This window comes from Phragmites australis, chromosome 17 (genome assembly GCF_958298935.1).
Source record: "Phragmites australis chromosome 17, lpPhrAust1.1, whole genome shotgun sequence".
Taxonomy (NCBI): domain Eukaryota; kingdom Viridiplantae; phylum Streptophyta; class Magnoliopsida; order Poales; family Poaceae; genus Phragmites; species Phragmites australis.
The window spans coordinates 28901276-28915054 of record NC_084937.1 but is presented as its reverse complement, the minus strand read 5'-3'; the positions used below and the strand labels follow the sequence as shown (position 1 = coordinate 28915054).

Here is a 13779-nt window from a genome sequence, read left to right as displayed (position 1 = left end):
CAAGGAGGTTCTAACAGGGAGGTTCAAGCTTGGAGATGGACTGTGAGCCGGAGAAGAGAGAGCGAGAGATAGAGTTAGTGTAATGGGGAAATCTTGGAGTCCTCCTCCCCCACCCCTTGAGGGTTTATTTTATAGAGATAAGCGGCAGAGAAAATTACCATCCTACCCCTAAGATATTATTTACAATCATGTGCATAGGGGGTATTTTGAGCATTTCACCCCTTTACATGTGACGTGGTAACCGAGAGACTATAATCGCTATAGTACCCTCCCACGGTTCATCGTTTAAATATCTCAGGCTGAGGTGTTTCCCCTAATATATTTTGTACCTATTTTTGTGAGGAAATTGATTTTGCACTTGACAAAAAAAACATGTCTAAGATATCCATATCATGTAAATTTACTATGATTCAAATATCCAAATTAGTTCAAATATTCCAACATAAGCATAAAAGCTAAGAACACATATTTTCTTAAAGGTTTGAATTTTAAAATTTACTAACAAATTAAAGTTTTTGTGCTGCTAGGGTTTTCGTATTTGTAAAATATTGAAAATTTAATGTTTAACTTTCACATTATAATTAAAATTTAGCAAGTGACAACTTTTTCTACAAATAACAGGTACCAAAATCTTATTTGTTTCCCTTATAATAATTCATAGAGTAAAATGCAATAGCGCTCCTCAAACTTGTCTTTTATGTGTCATTCAGATCCACGAACTCAGCCGTCCACATCACTTTCCCCCCTTTTCACAACATTTTGGCTCAATCTGTGTATATGTATCCACAAAAAATACTGCTGTTTCAGATGTATTTATCAACAACTGAGTAAAGAAATATGAGCTCACTACATGGGGCCCACATGACAGTTCCAATTTGCTCAAACATGACACAGAACAAAAAGGCCACAAAATTTACAGCGTCTCAGATCAGACACCAGTACACAAAGGCGAATGACGTAAAATATCAAGTGGCCTCAACAAAATTTCCAGTTCCACCAAGCCATGTCTACCAAAGCTTTGGCTTAAAATCTAACATTGCCTACCTCAACCCCAGCAATTTTTTTTAGATAACGGAAAACAAATTTTCCGGCCATATAGTGCACACAGCCTGAGTCATTATTACAGTACAAATGCCCAACTCAAGTATGATTGAGTATGCAAATACGTGCTGAATTACATAATGATTTGGAAATCATCCGGTGCATAGTCTGGAATTAAAACGATATCTATTCTTGGCGAAAACCTCCAACACAACAACCTTTAGTCTTTGGCACGCCTGGTGCACGTGACCTCAACCCCAGCATAACTTTGAACTAAACAACTTCTGAGGCCAACATTCACTACAAATTGTTGTGACACAGACAACTGCAGAAATGCAATGTTGAGTAGTCAAGTGACGCCATAGACAGAGGTTGAGCTTCCTGCTGCTCAAGCTCAACCTTGGTACGACACTAGCTTAATGAAGCTCCAGATGAATTCCCTAGCATGTCCTTTCGATACCTCAATATCTCAACACCTAAATAGTTGATAATTCCTTGTACAGCAACATGAGGTTTCCCAACTTCCACTCGGACAGCTGATATTTGAGGGAACTTGAGCAATGTGGCACTTGCAATCCGATGAGCCACTGACTCCAAAAGATTCTGCGATGGGCCTTCGACCACATCCTTGACAATTCTGCAGAGCGTGGACATAAATCAGGACTCTGCTAATATGAATGTATGAGTGAGGAACGCAAAAAGCTATCGAAAGTATCGCAATAAAATCAAAGTTTCTATTCATTGATCGTACATACACGAACACTGTACCTGTAAATATCCGTGTAGCTAACTGTATCAGATATGTTGTCGGTCTCACCAGCAGTGCTCAAATCCATCCAGGCGTCGACGTCTACAATAAACTTTTGGCCGAGGGTCTTCTCCTCTTGTAATACTCCATGGAAACCATGGAACTGCAAACCTCTAAGCACAAGTTTATCTTTGTCAATCAACTCCCTTTCAGCCATAATGGTACCTAAAACACAGAACAGTTCAGTCAATTAGTTGATGGAGATCAGCAGATACAAAGCTCCTATCTTGACAACCTGCAGCACCTCTTGTCGATTGATTGTGATTGGAATTGAAGGATGCTCTGTGAACCAAACTAAATTGAGGAGATCGCTGCCTGACTGCAAGGAAGCAAGGCGCACGGATGGAGATGCGCGCGCAAGACGTATCCCCTGAACCTATCCGCTTGGGCAGACGTGCAATCTGACCCCAGAAGGAAAAGGTAGTGAGCATAACAGCAGCAGGAAGCCAAGAACACCTCGCTTGTCTCAAATGGTGGATGCTGAGACAGTAATAGCAAACATTAGACTGCAAATTCGGTGCAACAGTAGAAACCAAGAAAAGGCGGAGGTTGGGGTTGGGGCGGGGGACGAAGGCGGACGACTCGTAGCCGAGGCCGAGGCGACCGCCGCCATCCTTGCCCCCACACCCATTTTCCACCGTCGACGAGGAGCGCGGAGTCGACGAGCCGCAGGAGATCCCCACCTCAACGCCTTCCGACGCGGCGGGTCGCCCGGGGATGGGAGAGAGGCGCGGGGCGAGTGGGCGAAGGGGGGAAAGCGGAGTCTGTATACGTAATTGGCCCATTTCTGCCTCCTCAAGTCAATTGCGTGTTTCAGGTTTCCGCTTTCCACTACTAACAATATCAATTAAACAATACCGATGTCCGATTTCACGACCGATCCTCAAATTTCCCATAAAAGGAATGGTGACAGAAAAGCAAGATAACTACAACATTCTGCTAATTACAATTACAAATACCAATCTATATAGATACATCCTCAACATCCGAATTAGAATCAATCAAACTAAAGAATTCTCGTCAAGCTACGTCCAAAGAATATGTGTTTTTAAGGAGAAACTGGTGTTTCATTCAAGAGGAGATGTAGGTAGTTTTTTATTTAAAAGGAGAAGCTGGAGGGCAGTGGCTTCATTTAAGAGGAGATGCAGGTAAACGTAAATTCAGCTTATCCGATGTACATTCAGCTCATCCTTGTTTGCTCACTCGAGCTCCCCCTTTCCATTCATTCAGGTTTTGCTCATCCTGGTTGCATCACTGCTCGTAACGAGTATATAAGTTCACATGAGAATATTGAGCAAGGAATATCTCGCAGGAGAATATGAGTTTAAAACAATCCACATGCGATAAGGAAACTATCATTATTGTGGATTAGTCAGAGATAACAAAACATACATCATTGTAGGTTCACATGCATCCTATAGCCTCACATACATGCATAAAAGACCCATAACACCCCCTACATTTAATATATATGTTAGGTGCCATTGATCACATGAAAAATATATTGATAGTGTAGTCTAGTTGTAGTTCTTAGGGTTATAGATCTGTTTCTTTAGGTCTAGCTAGGCTCCAGTGGAGCCGCCGATGACGGCATTTCCAGCCACTTTTAGTTCTTGTATGCTCCTGCAAGCCTTCTCCGGTCGCGATGGTCTGTTGGTCTCTCTAGCGAGATTCTTGGCAAGTTAGTGGTGTTTGTGTTGGCGGTTTGTTATGGTTGTAATCCGCTGTTTTTTGGTTCGGTTTCTGAGCTGCCAGTGTTCTCACCGGTGGAACTGGAGTTGTGTTCTGGGTCATTCGGGAGGTTGAAGTCCACGGTGGTGTCAAAGTGATTGTGCTACCAAATTGGGGAGTCCGACAACCTATGTTCTTTCACCGAGGATTTCTTGGGGCTTACCAATGTTTGGAGTCCGTTCTATGATTTGGGCAGGAGAGGATGGAAGTTCGATGCTCTGGTGCACAGCGCGACAGACTGGTGAGCAGCAGAAGCAGCCAGAACCGAAGAGGAAGAAGAACATAAGGGTTCTTGATGTAATTTCTATGTTAGATAGGGGCCCTTCCGTAAAAAGGATGTATTGTAATCTCTATTACCTTTTAATATGATGATATTCCCCTTTCGCCAAAAAAACAAAGAAGGGTACATGTCGTACATTCACGTTTGTCGCAGTTTCATTACTCGTGTCACAGTGCTTGAGAAAACCAAGAACGTCTACACAGAACTTGCAGTACTATAAAAATTGAAGGATTTGAATCTACCATGGCTGTGTTTAGCCAGACCTAAAGCCAGCCACATGGCCTTTCCTGGTTCATCAGCACGCAGCTTTTATTGTTTCTTGCTGATGTCGAACTTAAAACTGAGCAAGTCTTTCCAGCTTCCACCAACAGGGCCAGCAGGATCGAGCCAGGAAAGAAGATGATCCTCTCCGGAATCAACTTGGATGTTAGAATGTCGAAACATGAGCGCCTTTACAAAGCTGAAAACCCGAATACGCTATTTCTCACTTTGTTGCGTGGAGACCAAGCACATGGCATGGGAAGCTCCTATTGCAACAGAGATGACACGAGGAGGGCCCAAATCTTCATCGCCGTCTGAGAGGAAATTCACCTTAACTGGGAGTGGCTGAACTTCTGGCAGACCAGGGACGCCTAACTGGCAGTCTCTTGCGTTTCCCCACATGTACAAGTCACCTTTCTCTGTCCAGACAATTAAAACAAAGTAAATTCAGGTGAGTTGCTTACAGCGGGGAAATTTGATTGTTTGCATTTAGCTAATAGACGTTATGGTGTAGAACTTTTTTTCTTTAGATGAATCATGATGTAGAACTAGAATAAGGCAAAGCAAGCCCAGACCCATGAAGTAGATCAACCTCATGCCACAAAGAAGTAACCTTTACAATGTAAAAATGTAATATTCTGGGAATCAGAATTGATTGAGCAACTGGTACTCTAGTCAACATAAAGGCACCACGACTTCTTTATCAATACCTAACAAATTAAAAGATAGCACAAACCGTCATTAATAGAGATTTTATCTGCTGAATATGAATTACATGGCACGGTACCAATATACAAGCTTTCGGTACAAAAAAAAACAAGCAGTGCTCTCTTCAACATTATAATATTATTCATCTCCAGAATGGTGTTCAAAATACATAATTTATTTTCAGTTTACATGTCGTCATATGGTGGTACTGCATCCTTGGCGATTCCTTCCGATCTCCAGCAGAGACATTTATTTCACATTTTCTAGAACCAAGATTTTCTTTTGTACTACCATATTCTAGTTAACTAAATAATGAATGAAAGATAAGTGAGACCAAGAGCATGTCAAGAGTAATCTGCACAGCATTAGGGTATTGAACGACTACCAGAGAAAATCTCTAGATTTCACCTGATATAGCAGCAGAAGTCGATCCTCCACAGGCTATGTAGACAATTCGCTCCTCAGATAAAGCTTTGATGGGAAGTGGGACTCTATGATTTTGAAGGGTGGGATGCCCAAGTTGTCCATGTCCGCCATGTCCCCATGAGAGAACTTCACCTTCATCTGTAAACAGTTAAGATCAGTGAGAAATTTCACATCATTTCACACAATGCTATGGTGCAACAGCCAGCAGTGCTACAACTGCAAATTGAAATTAATAGGAGTCAAAGCGGTGCTACAGCTGCAATTTGATATTAATAGGACTGAAACAAATCTCTCTCTACAAATGCAGTGGCTTTATATTGGTTCCTGTATGTTCTAACAAAAGTTCAGGAAAGATCAGAATTTGCAGGTTCTAATAACTTACCAGTCAAAGCTAAAGAATGATATCCACCACATGCTACTTGGATTACGCGGATATTTTTCAGACTAGGGACAGCCTGTGGCCTCCAATCACTGGAATTGCTTCCTCTACCCAGTTCAAAGTTTGAATTTGCTGAAAATGACATGCAAGATGTGATCATTCAGTACATCAATAAGTTGCCAACAGGCACTAGGAAAATTTAAACTGATGAGTAATTAGACGAGAGGGCGCAATTCAAAACTCAAAAATACATTATTCTCTTACAGTAGAAAGCCAAAATGAAGGGATGCATTCCTTTGACATGTAACTTAACACGATGGAATAAAAAGGTGCAGACTCTAGCATCATATCAATTGGAGAAGAAATGGATGCACATCAAATCTGGAGTGTTTTGGCAATACTCATATTAGCTTTGATATTTTTACCGGTCAATTTACTAGGGTAGGGTGGCCAACTGAAAACATAAAAAGGCATGACAGAGATTGTGTTCTACATGGATTGGAGACAATATCAAAGTCAGCTAAGCTATGTCTGATAATGAAATGAAGGATCTGGTATGCAAACAAAAACAGGCTATTTATTGGAAAACTGCTATGCCATCTAGAGGAAAACACTAACTCTTAGTAAATGTGTATGACAGTATGAGTCGTTGTTTGATGTTTAGTCAGAGCCTAACCTCCCCAACTCCATAATTGCCCATCTGAAGTCAGCGCCATCGTGAAGAAGCCACCACAAGCTACAGCAGCAACTGGAACAGGCAGTGCATTCACCTTGGAAGGTACACTGAGGGAGCCAGCTTCACCGGGACCACCTCCACTTCCAAGCCCCAACCTACCGTCGCCTTCATCACGACCCCAAGTGTAAAGTTCACCTGTTCTCAAAGTACAATGATCAGAGCTGAGGGAATTCAACAATAGCAAGAGACTAACAATGCATGGATAGTGATATTAGCACTATTGATTGCGAAAGATGGTATCAGATGATCAAAAACTATAGTTTAGGATCAAGCGTGAATAAGACTGGCCTGAGTCTGTGATTGCTGCGGTATGCGCTCCACTAGTAGCAATGTGCATTATCTTCCCTTCCCAAGGGACATTCACTCGCCTCGGCAACAGCTCCCTATGGTAAACATAGTGTCCCAGAGCTCCAAATCCACCATAACCCCTGCAGACTACAGTAAACTGAGTGATGCAGCAGCCACATCCATCAAAATGCAATGCATTCTTCTTACAATTCATTCATCGAGTGACAAGTAATTAGACATCTAATCACATGAAGTATACACATACTAAACTTTTCAAATCAGCAATGTGGCAGTTTCCTCACCAGGTGAAGACGTCACCGGAGGCGGTCAGCGCGGCGGAGTGGATGCCGCCGAGAGCAAGGAGGCGGACTTCGCGGAGGTTCGGGTTGGGGCGGGGGACGAAGGCGGACGACTCGTCGCCGAGGCCGAGGCGTCCGCCGTCGCCCTTGCCCCACACCCAGGCGTCGCCATCGACGAGGAGCGCGGAGTGGAAGAGCCCGCAGGAGATCCCCACCTCCACGCCGGATGCCTCCGCATCCACGGGGAGGCACCCGGGGGTGGGCGCGAGGCGCGGGTCTGAGTCGGGGACCAGGAGGTGGGCAACGGGGGAGGGGTAGAGCCGGCGCTCCTCCTTCCCGCCGCCGAGCTGGCCGGACGCACCGCGGCCCCACGAGAGGAGGGAGAACGGGTTGGTGCCGCTCGAGTAGAGAGTTGGGGTGGCGTTCGAGGCGGCCGAGGTGGAGAAGCAGCGGCGGCGGAGGGGGAGGAGGCGGCGGAACATTGCCGGCGGCGGCGGCGCGTTTGTTTGTCTGCGAGAGACGAAGCGGCGAACACGACAGCTAGTATAAAGTCGGGTCTACGGGTTTGAACCCGTTAATTTCCATGTGCCCGTTAAAAGTATCGGGTTAACGGGCGCGTCCAACTTCCCATAGCCACCGCGTCGCCACCGCACCAAGCGAGGTCGGCGAGATCAGCAGCCGCGGAAGCCATGGCGAACAAGGCGACGGCGGCGACCTCCTGGCGGTGGCGCCTTCTGCTGCTGCTCCTCGTTGCCGTGGCCGCCCTATGCTGGATTCCCCCGGCGATCGCCGCGGCGGCGGCGGCCGCATCGACGGCCTCGGGAACGCGGAGGTCGCTGCTCGGCTTCGTGGAGGCGCAGGGGAACGCCTCCTACCAGTGCACCCCATCCGGTCCTTGCATACCCTGCCAGTACTCGGAGAAGGTCAGGCGATTTTCTCTTCTTCTGGAGTCCGCGTACATATTGTATTGGAATGTCGGCTGGGGGAAAAATCGATCTTGATTGGTGAAACAAGAAGATTATGCTGTTCCAGTGGGATTTGGGGGTCGGTTGATACATTCCTTGTTTTTTTCCCTAGTTTATGGGTAATTAGTGTTCCTAGCTTAGAATGGTAGAACTTTATCGTGGGAAAAGATCAGATCTTGATTAATGTTAACTGGAAAAACGAGCCTGTTTGTTCCCCTTTTTTTTGGGGGGTACTTCGATTTGCTTCACCTGGTACATTTGGTTCCGGGCACTGATTAAGGCCAAGTCCAAGTTACTATGTAATATATGATCGAATAGTCTCTCGCCCGATTCGTGTTGTGCTGTTTTGATGCTATAGAGAATGAGGTGCCATTGAGGAAGAAAAACTATCGTTAAGGTGAGACTGAGGTGTTGCGCACCCGCAGCATTAGGGGAATAGAGATACTTTGTGCCATGTTGGGGAGTTTCTAGTTTTATCTTTTAATTTGCTCCAAGGGTTTCTCTTTTTCCGATCATTTGGATGATAGTATTTGCAGAAACTTAAGTTGGATGATAGTATTTGCAGAAACATGTGGCAGACAGGCAGAGGTTTCCTGTTTGCCCCATTAGCAAAGACAATAGACCTATATATTTTCAGCTGCTGCATATTTTGTATCTACTTAACTCAATGGAGTTGAACACTTCATAGATAACAAGCCTGGGTTCAATACTTCAGATTACAAGTTACAACCATGCAAGACCATTTCACTGTCATACTGAAATGGCATGCTTGCGTATTTCGTTTCCATTGTACTGGTCCTGCTGGCCTGACAATAACATATCATTTTTTTAGAACAATGAAAAGTACAGCTGCAGCGAAACTGGCTATCGCCTGCCTTTGAAATGTGTACAAGTACAAAATGTTACAAAAGAAGGAAACAAGAGCAAGCAGAGGAAGGTATTAGATGATGCATCCACATCAAGTGGCACAAAGCATTATATTACTTACAGGAGTTGTGTGCCATTGGAGGGTGAAGAGAAGTTATCTGTTCTTGGTTTCGAGGTATTAAATTCGCAGAACTTTTATCTTCTATTATTACAGAGATTGTACCGTCTGCAATATATTCCTCATTTACTTCAGTATAACATGTTGCTAACACTAATACCATAGGGAGCAAAGAATGGAAAGTGAGAAAAAACTGTGGAAGAAAATTGCAAAAAAATGTTAAGTGAGAAATAGTTCTGGCCTTTCTGGGCTTATTTCATTATTTTTGCAAACCAGGGCTCTGAATCTCACCCTTAAACAAGAGGACACACAGACCTTTTCTTCTCATTTTGCGACAGTAGATATCTGGAGCTTTGTGTTCTGACCATGCGGTTTACTTGCAAAATTGAAGCATCCCAGTAAAAGGACAGTGTTTGTACCCTAAAAATGCAAAGCATGGGTTGTACTCTCTTTCCAGCACAAACTTACTCCTTCAACACTAACAATGTCACATTTTTATTGATGTTTTGTTTTATCTTTAATCTTCATTAGTCAATGAGAATCCGATACAAATTTCCCTTTATTTCTTAGCATGAATCTCAAAGGTATGTCCTTTTGCAGGTGATAATGGCCAGTATGTTGTTAGTAAGCGGTCCATTCGTATATTACCGGAAACGGCGTGCAAATCTTATGCAGGGGGCTGCAAGAATCCCAACAAGCCCTCCTAGGTTCTAGTATTGGATAATAATGGTTTGGAAGCTTAAGTTGATTTTGTGTATCTTTCTTATGATCTTTTTTCCCCTCTAGTTGTACTACTGTATTTACACATATAATTCGGAAGAGGCGAAGAGCTTTGTTAGGTCTCACAGGAGTAGAAACCACAGTGGCTAGTCTCATTGTGCTTTGCTTTCTTGAATCAAATCTCGTGTATGTATTATAAATACAAACTTATGATTTTGTCACACAAAGAAGTTGCCCTGGCCAAGGAACAACACTGTTGCTGTTGATCAATCGTGTGACTTGCTGTTTCTGCTTCAATGCAAAGGTTGAATACTTGATGGAGCGAATGTTATCCTGAATATTATGGGTTTGCAAAACTTTATTTGTCATGGATAACATCATACACTGATCATTACTTTCTGAATAATTCTTGGCTTTTGCTGTTAGAAACATATTGTAAACATGTATGCCACTTCTTTTTCTTGTATCCGCATAAGTGATAAAACCTATGTTATTCGGGTTTAAAACAGATTCAAATCGTAACAATTTGAAAAGTCGAGGTTTGATGTCAGAAATGTCAAATGAGGTAGGTACAGTTGATGAGTTTATGACATAATTTCAAATGAGGGAATTTCACCAAATTTTGAAGAATATTGAATGTTCTCTTTTTTTCAATTCCTGCATTCCAAACAAGGGCTTCATCAGACAAAGTGTAGTTACAGTATTTCTTGATTTTTTTTTCCCAATCGGCAGTACTAGAATGTAATTAGCGAAATCAGCAGGGTCCCTTGCCCAAAAACTGCTCTCCACGGTCAGGCTCACACCTCACCCCCTATCTGACTGAATCCGAGGAGCGGCGGCGGCGGCGACGACGATGGGCGGCGACCATGGCGGCGGGCACGGGGGCGGCGACTTCCGCCACAAGGTGTGGAGCATGACGGGTGGACCCTACTGCCGCCCCGTCCACTGGCGCCGCAACACCGCCATCGCCATGTTCGGCATCTTCCTCATCTGCATCCCCATCGCCATGAAGTCCGCCGAGCTCGAGGTATACATGCCGTGCCCCCGCCACCCAGGCTCTAACCCTGCTACTTCTCCCCCTCCTTGGCGTACACGGTCTGAAGGATTTGAGGTGACCCTTAGTCTAGCCTAGAGATTAGATCTGTGGCGAACGAATATTTACGGAGCTGGCGAGACTTCTCGTCATTGGAACTAGTAGCTACGAACAGTTTACGCAGTCTACATAGCGCACAGCTCGAATGTGGAAGTGATAGCCAATTGCTTCTGCTCTTCATTCAGCTGTAAAACTCAAAACTTGTGAGTTGTGAGTGCCATTTGGGTAATGCTTGTGATCCTGGTGGAAGTACCCTTGAAATCTTAAATTAGTGTTGCTGTGGAATGCAGTTTCAGAATAGGATGTTACTTAATTGGAGTGGGTTGATTCGAAAGCTATATTGAAAAAATAATAAAACTCCTGTAATTTGCCTGCTGTTCTGAAATGATCTGTAGACAAATTGCAATGATCGTGCTTGTTCCTATTTGGATGACTTGCTGACAATCACATGTTAGCCAGCCAGGCAGTACACATGCGCACAGATCCTAATGGGTCTAGTAATTTCGCTGAACTTCTTTGATGGAACTTCTGCATAGTGCATGTTCACTAGTTAGCTAAGGAGTACAAAGGCTGATGGAGAGGAAAGAGGATAGGGAAGTGAGATGTTACTATATGTGGTTGCCAGTTACCACTTGTGTCCCCAAGCAGGCAGGCTGCTATTTCATGTAAGATCCACTTGCCAATGAAAGCATGTAGTCCATTCTGGTCAAAGTGATACATTACAGACTACAGAATGTAAGCCATATGCAGAATATGGGGCTAACCATCCTGCACTGCAAGTATTTCTTATAATTTGGTTGAACTTATGGTTCAACCTCTTTCACCCATCGTACTTTTCAGTGCCAATTAAACATCATGAAGGTATCCAAAGAGTATGTGCGTAAGTTGTCTTACAAAATCATTATTCTAACAGGCAGCTATCTAGACAGTCTAAGTGGTGCCTGGGCACCACCCTTCCTCTTAGCACCTAATCGCCGCCTAGCCCACCTAGGTGATCACTAGCGCCCCCCGATTAGGCGCTAGGCGCCACCCCATTGCTCGCCTAACGCTTTTTAGAATGTTGAAAAAGTCACTAGAATAATGACCTTGTTTATATCTTGAGAAAACATGCACCAGTAAGGTAAATGGAGCATGTGTAGTAGGGCCATAAGGGTTTTAGGGTGCATACAAAATTTATGGGGCTTGCACTCCCTTCACAAGTAGGTAATTTAGTCCAATTCGGAGCACATGATGTACTTATTTTGAGAAGGAGTCCTATAGATGTAAGGTAAGATTTGTATGTTTTATGGTACCTTTCACAGATATTAATGGAAATAACTAACGTAGGAATGTACATTTTCTGTTCTAAAGCAAATTATATACTGAACATTGCTTTGCATTGCTACTTATTGTAGGGCAAAGGTGCAAAATAATGGTAGCTGATGATAGATGAACAACTAAAGTATGCTGCATTTGTGTTATCACTGTTTTATGTCAGACACTTCACTCGTATCTTGGACGACACTTAGTGCTAGTATGCACCTATGAGCATGGGAAATCTGATAATGATAAACAAATCAGAGTTGCTCCTCTTAAAAATGTGCTGCATTTGTGCAAGTTCTTGGTGACACTTGTCAAGCATGCCACGTGTTTACAGGGTACAGCATTATAAGATATTTTATATGGTTATTAATGTGTATTCTTTTCACTTGTTAGAACAATCTCAAAAAAATTCCATTATTAATTTTACGTAAAGCTGGCTAAGAACATGACTGCATACTAAATTGAATATTGACCAATATAATGCAATTTCTGTTTTCATAATGTGGGTTCCAGAGCTCGCCTTGTTTGTTCAGCCAGCAGGCCTGTTGTTAAGAGGATAAGTACAGTCATACAGGCTCACTGTGTTATTCTTTCGTTTTGGAATAAGTTGCGTACAGCGCAGCACTGACAAATGTTATACTTTATTATGCAGCAACGCCCGCATCACCCAGTCCGGCCGATCCCATCCCAACTGTGGTGCAAAAACTTTGGCAAGAAAGAGTACTGAAGGGATGTGTTCCAACTTGCATGGAAGGCACCTGCTCCTTCTACATTTTTTTTTGTGTGTGTGTGGTCAGCGATCAATGCTGGAAGAAGTGTAATGAACAAATGCTGGAATGCTACGTGTAATGGCTTTTGGCTTTTCATCATGTCATATAAGGAGTGCCTGTCGAACTAAAATAAAGTGGTAATTTCATAAGCCTCTGATGAATTTACTTGAGGGGTTTGATGCTGTGAATGTAGACACGGCAAGTTGACCTTTGCGTACTTCACCAGTGAAGATTCTTAGTTATCGCATGTTTGTGATGGCATGCTATCAGTTTGTCATAGATGAATTCTACTTCATCGATGTGTGGTGGCAGGCGATATGTTGCAAGCAACAGCTTTGTGCATTGTTCAGGTGATGTAAGAGGCGATGAGAAGAAGCTTCCCGGCGGCCTGTTCCTCACGTACCCAGATATTGAATTCTGAAAAATTCTGCTGCTCGAACAAAAGCGCAAACGCACCAAGTTAGCAAAGCAGCGACTCTTTCCGCCATTGTTGAGGGCCTCGCCCGTGCATAAGGAAGGAAGACTCTTTCCGTGTCGTGATTCTGGATTCCAACTGATGTTGTATCTCCATTGTTGCGAAATGTTGGTCCTTCGGTGGAGCTGCTGCCATCTTCAGCTTCAGGGCCTTCCTTCCTTCCTTGAAGGCATCAACAGCTCTTCAGTCACCTCAGGAGTGAGAGTGTGAGGCTGCACCTTTCCACTGCTACCCTCCGCAAAATGTTGCGCCTCTTGTTGCTGCTCTGCATGCTTTTTTTGTACTGCAGAACGCCGTGCTTCTCACCGACGAGCCTGGCCAGACGCCCAGACCTCCTGCTTCAGCGAGCCGCACCTGCCAACACTCGGCTTCCGGTGAGTGCATCCGAGCGCATGTGCAGCATAACGTCCGCCAAGGTGTCGAGAAGCTAGCGGTGGAGGCCACCAAGGCGCGGCTGTCGCCGACGATGCCGTTAAGGACGGAGGGGTGGTCGGCAACCCATGGGTGTGTTT

General features: G+C 44.1%; 4 protein-coding genes across 7 annotated transcripts; 2 read left to right on the top strand and 2 right to left on the bottom strand.

Moving 5' to 3' along the window:
* Positions 1 to 828: 828 nt before the first annotated feature.
* Positions 829 to 2672, bottom strand: LOC133897913 (dihydroneopterin aldolase 2-like). Of its 3 annotated transcripts, none has more exons than XM_062338739.1 (4): positions 2533 to 2672; positions 2085 to 2329; positions 1810 to 2014; positions 829 to 1678 (listed from the first exon to the last, which is right to left on the bottom strand). In XM_062338739.1, the coding sequence occupies exons 2-4, from the start codon at positions 2278 to 2280 to the stop codon at positions 1453 to 1455; spliced, it is 627 nt and encodes a 208-aa protein (XP_062194723.1). In that variant the 5' UTR covers positions 2281 to 2329; positions 2533 to 2672; the 3' UTR covers positions 829 to 1452. The 3 variants fall into 3 exon arrangements, with proteins under 3 accessions (XP_062194723.1, XP_062194725.1, XP_062194724.1); XM_062338741.1 differs by having other exon boundaries at positions 2094 to 2329; XM_062338740.1 differs by lacking the exon at positions 2533 to 2672 and having other exon boundaries at positions 2085 to 2526.
* A 1321-nt stretch (positions 2673 to 3993) lies between these two features.
* LOC133896830 (RCC1 domain-containing protein RUG3, mitochondrial) lies at positions 3994 to 7457 on the bottom strand. 2 transcript variants are annotated; one of them, XM_062337478.1, is made up of 6 exons: positions 6961 to 7457; positions 6659 to 6798; positions 6311 to 6505; positions 5638 to 5766; positions 5238 to 5393; positions 3994 to 4540 (listed from the first exon to the last, which is right to left on the bottom strand). In XM_062337478.1, the coding sequence occupies exons 1-6, from the start codon at positions 7437 to 7439 to the stop codon at positions 4338 to 4340; spliced, it is 1302 nt and encodes a 433-aa protein (XP_062193462.1). In that variant the 5' UTR covers positions 7440 to 7457; the 3' UTR covers positions 3994 to 4337. The 2 variants fall into 2 exon arrangements, with proteins under 2 accessions (XP_062193462.1, XP_062193464.1); XM_062337480.1 differs by lacking the exon at positions 3994 to 4540 and adding an exon at positions 4547 to 4831 and having other exon boundaries at positions 6961 to 7439.
* A 103-nt stretch (positions 7458 to 7560) lies between these two features.
* LOC133896832 (uncharacterized) lies at positions 7561 to 9897 on the top strand. Its single transcript, XM_062337481.1, has 3 exons — positions 7561 to 7880; positions 8755 to 8964; positions 9508 to 9897. Exons 1-3 carry the CDS (start codon positions 7647 to 7649, stop codon positions 9619 to 9621), a joined length of 558 nt encoding a protein of 185 aa, XP_062193465.1. The 5' UTR covers positions 7561 to 7646; the 3' UTR covers positions 9622 to 9897.
* Positions 9898 to 10382: 485 nt separating this feature from the next.
* On the top strand, positions 10383 to 13069 carry LOC133896833 (uncharacterized). The gene is made up of 2 exons (XM_062337482.1): positions 10383 to 10654; positions 12675 to 13069. The coding sequence occupies exons 1-2, from the start codon at positions 10481 to 10483 to the stop codon at positions 12747 to 12749; spliced, it is 249 nt and encodes an 82-aa protein (XP_062193466.1). The 5' UTR covers positions 10383 to 10480; the 3' UTR covers positions 12750 to 13069.
* Positions 13070 to 13779: the final 710 nt, after the last annotated feature.

Coding starts and splice junctions, on each gene's coding strand:
- LOC133897913 (XM_062338739.1), bottom strand. CDS start 2,280: ATGCTCACTACCTTTTCCTTCTGGGGTCAGATTGCACGTCTGCCCAAG. Junction 2,015..2,084: donor ATCGACAAGAGGTGCTGCAG/GTTGTCAAGATA, acceptor TCTGTGTTTTAG/GTACCATTATGGCTGAAAGG. Junction 1,679..1,809: donor AGCTACACGGATATTTACAG/GTACAGTGTTCG, acceptor CACGCTCTGCAG/AATTGTCAAGGATGTGGTCG.
- LOC133896830 (XM_062337478.1), bottom strand. CDS start 7,439: ATGTTCCGCCGCCTCCTCCCCCTCCGCCGCCGCTGCTTCTCCACCTCG. Junction 6,799..6,960: donor TCCGGTGACGTCTTCACCTG/GTGAGGAAACTG, acceptor TGTAGTCTGCAG/GGGTTATGGTGGATTTGGAG. Junction 5,394..5,637: donor TCATTCTTTAGCTTTGACTG/GTAAGTTATTAG, acceptor AACTGTTTACAG/ATGAAGGTGAAGTTCTCTCA.
- LOC133896832 (XM_062337481.1), top strand. CDS start 7,647: ATGGCGAACAAGGCGACGGCGGCGACCTCCTGGCGGTGGCGCCTTCTG. Junction 7,881..8,754: donor CCTGCCAGTACTCGGAGAAG/GTCAGGCGATTT, acceptor TCATTTTTTTAG/AACAATGAAAAGTACAGCTG. Junction 8,965..9,507: donor TATCTGTTCTTGGTTTCGAG/GTATTAAATTCG, acceptor GTCCTTTTGCAG/GTGATAATGGCCAGTATGTT.
- LOC133896833 (XM_062337482.1), top strand. CDS start 10,481: ATGGGCGGCGACCATGGCGGCGGGCACGGGGGCGGCGACTTCCGCCAC. Junction 10,655..12,674: donor TGAAGTCCGCCGAGCTCGAG/GTATACATGCCG, acceptor TTTATTATGCAG/CAACGCCCGCATCACCCAGT.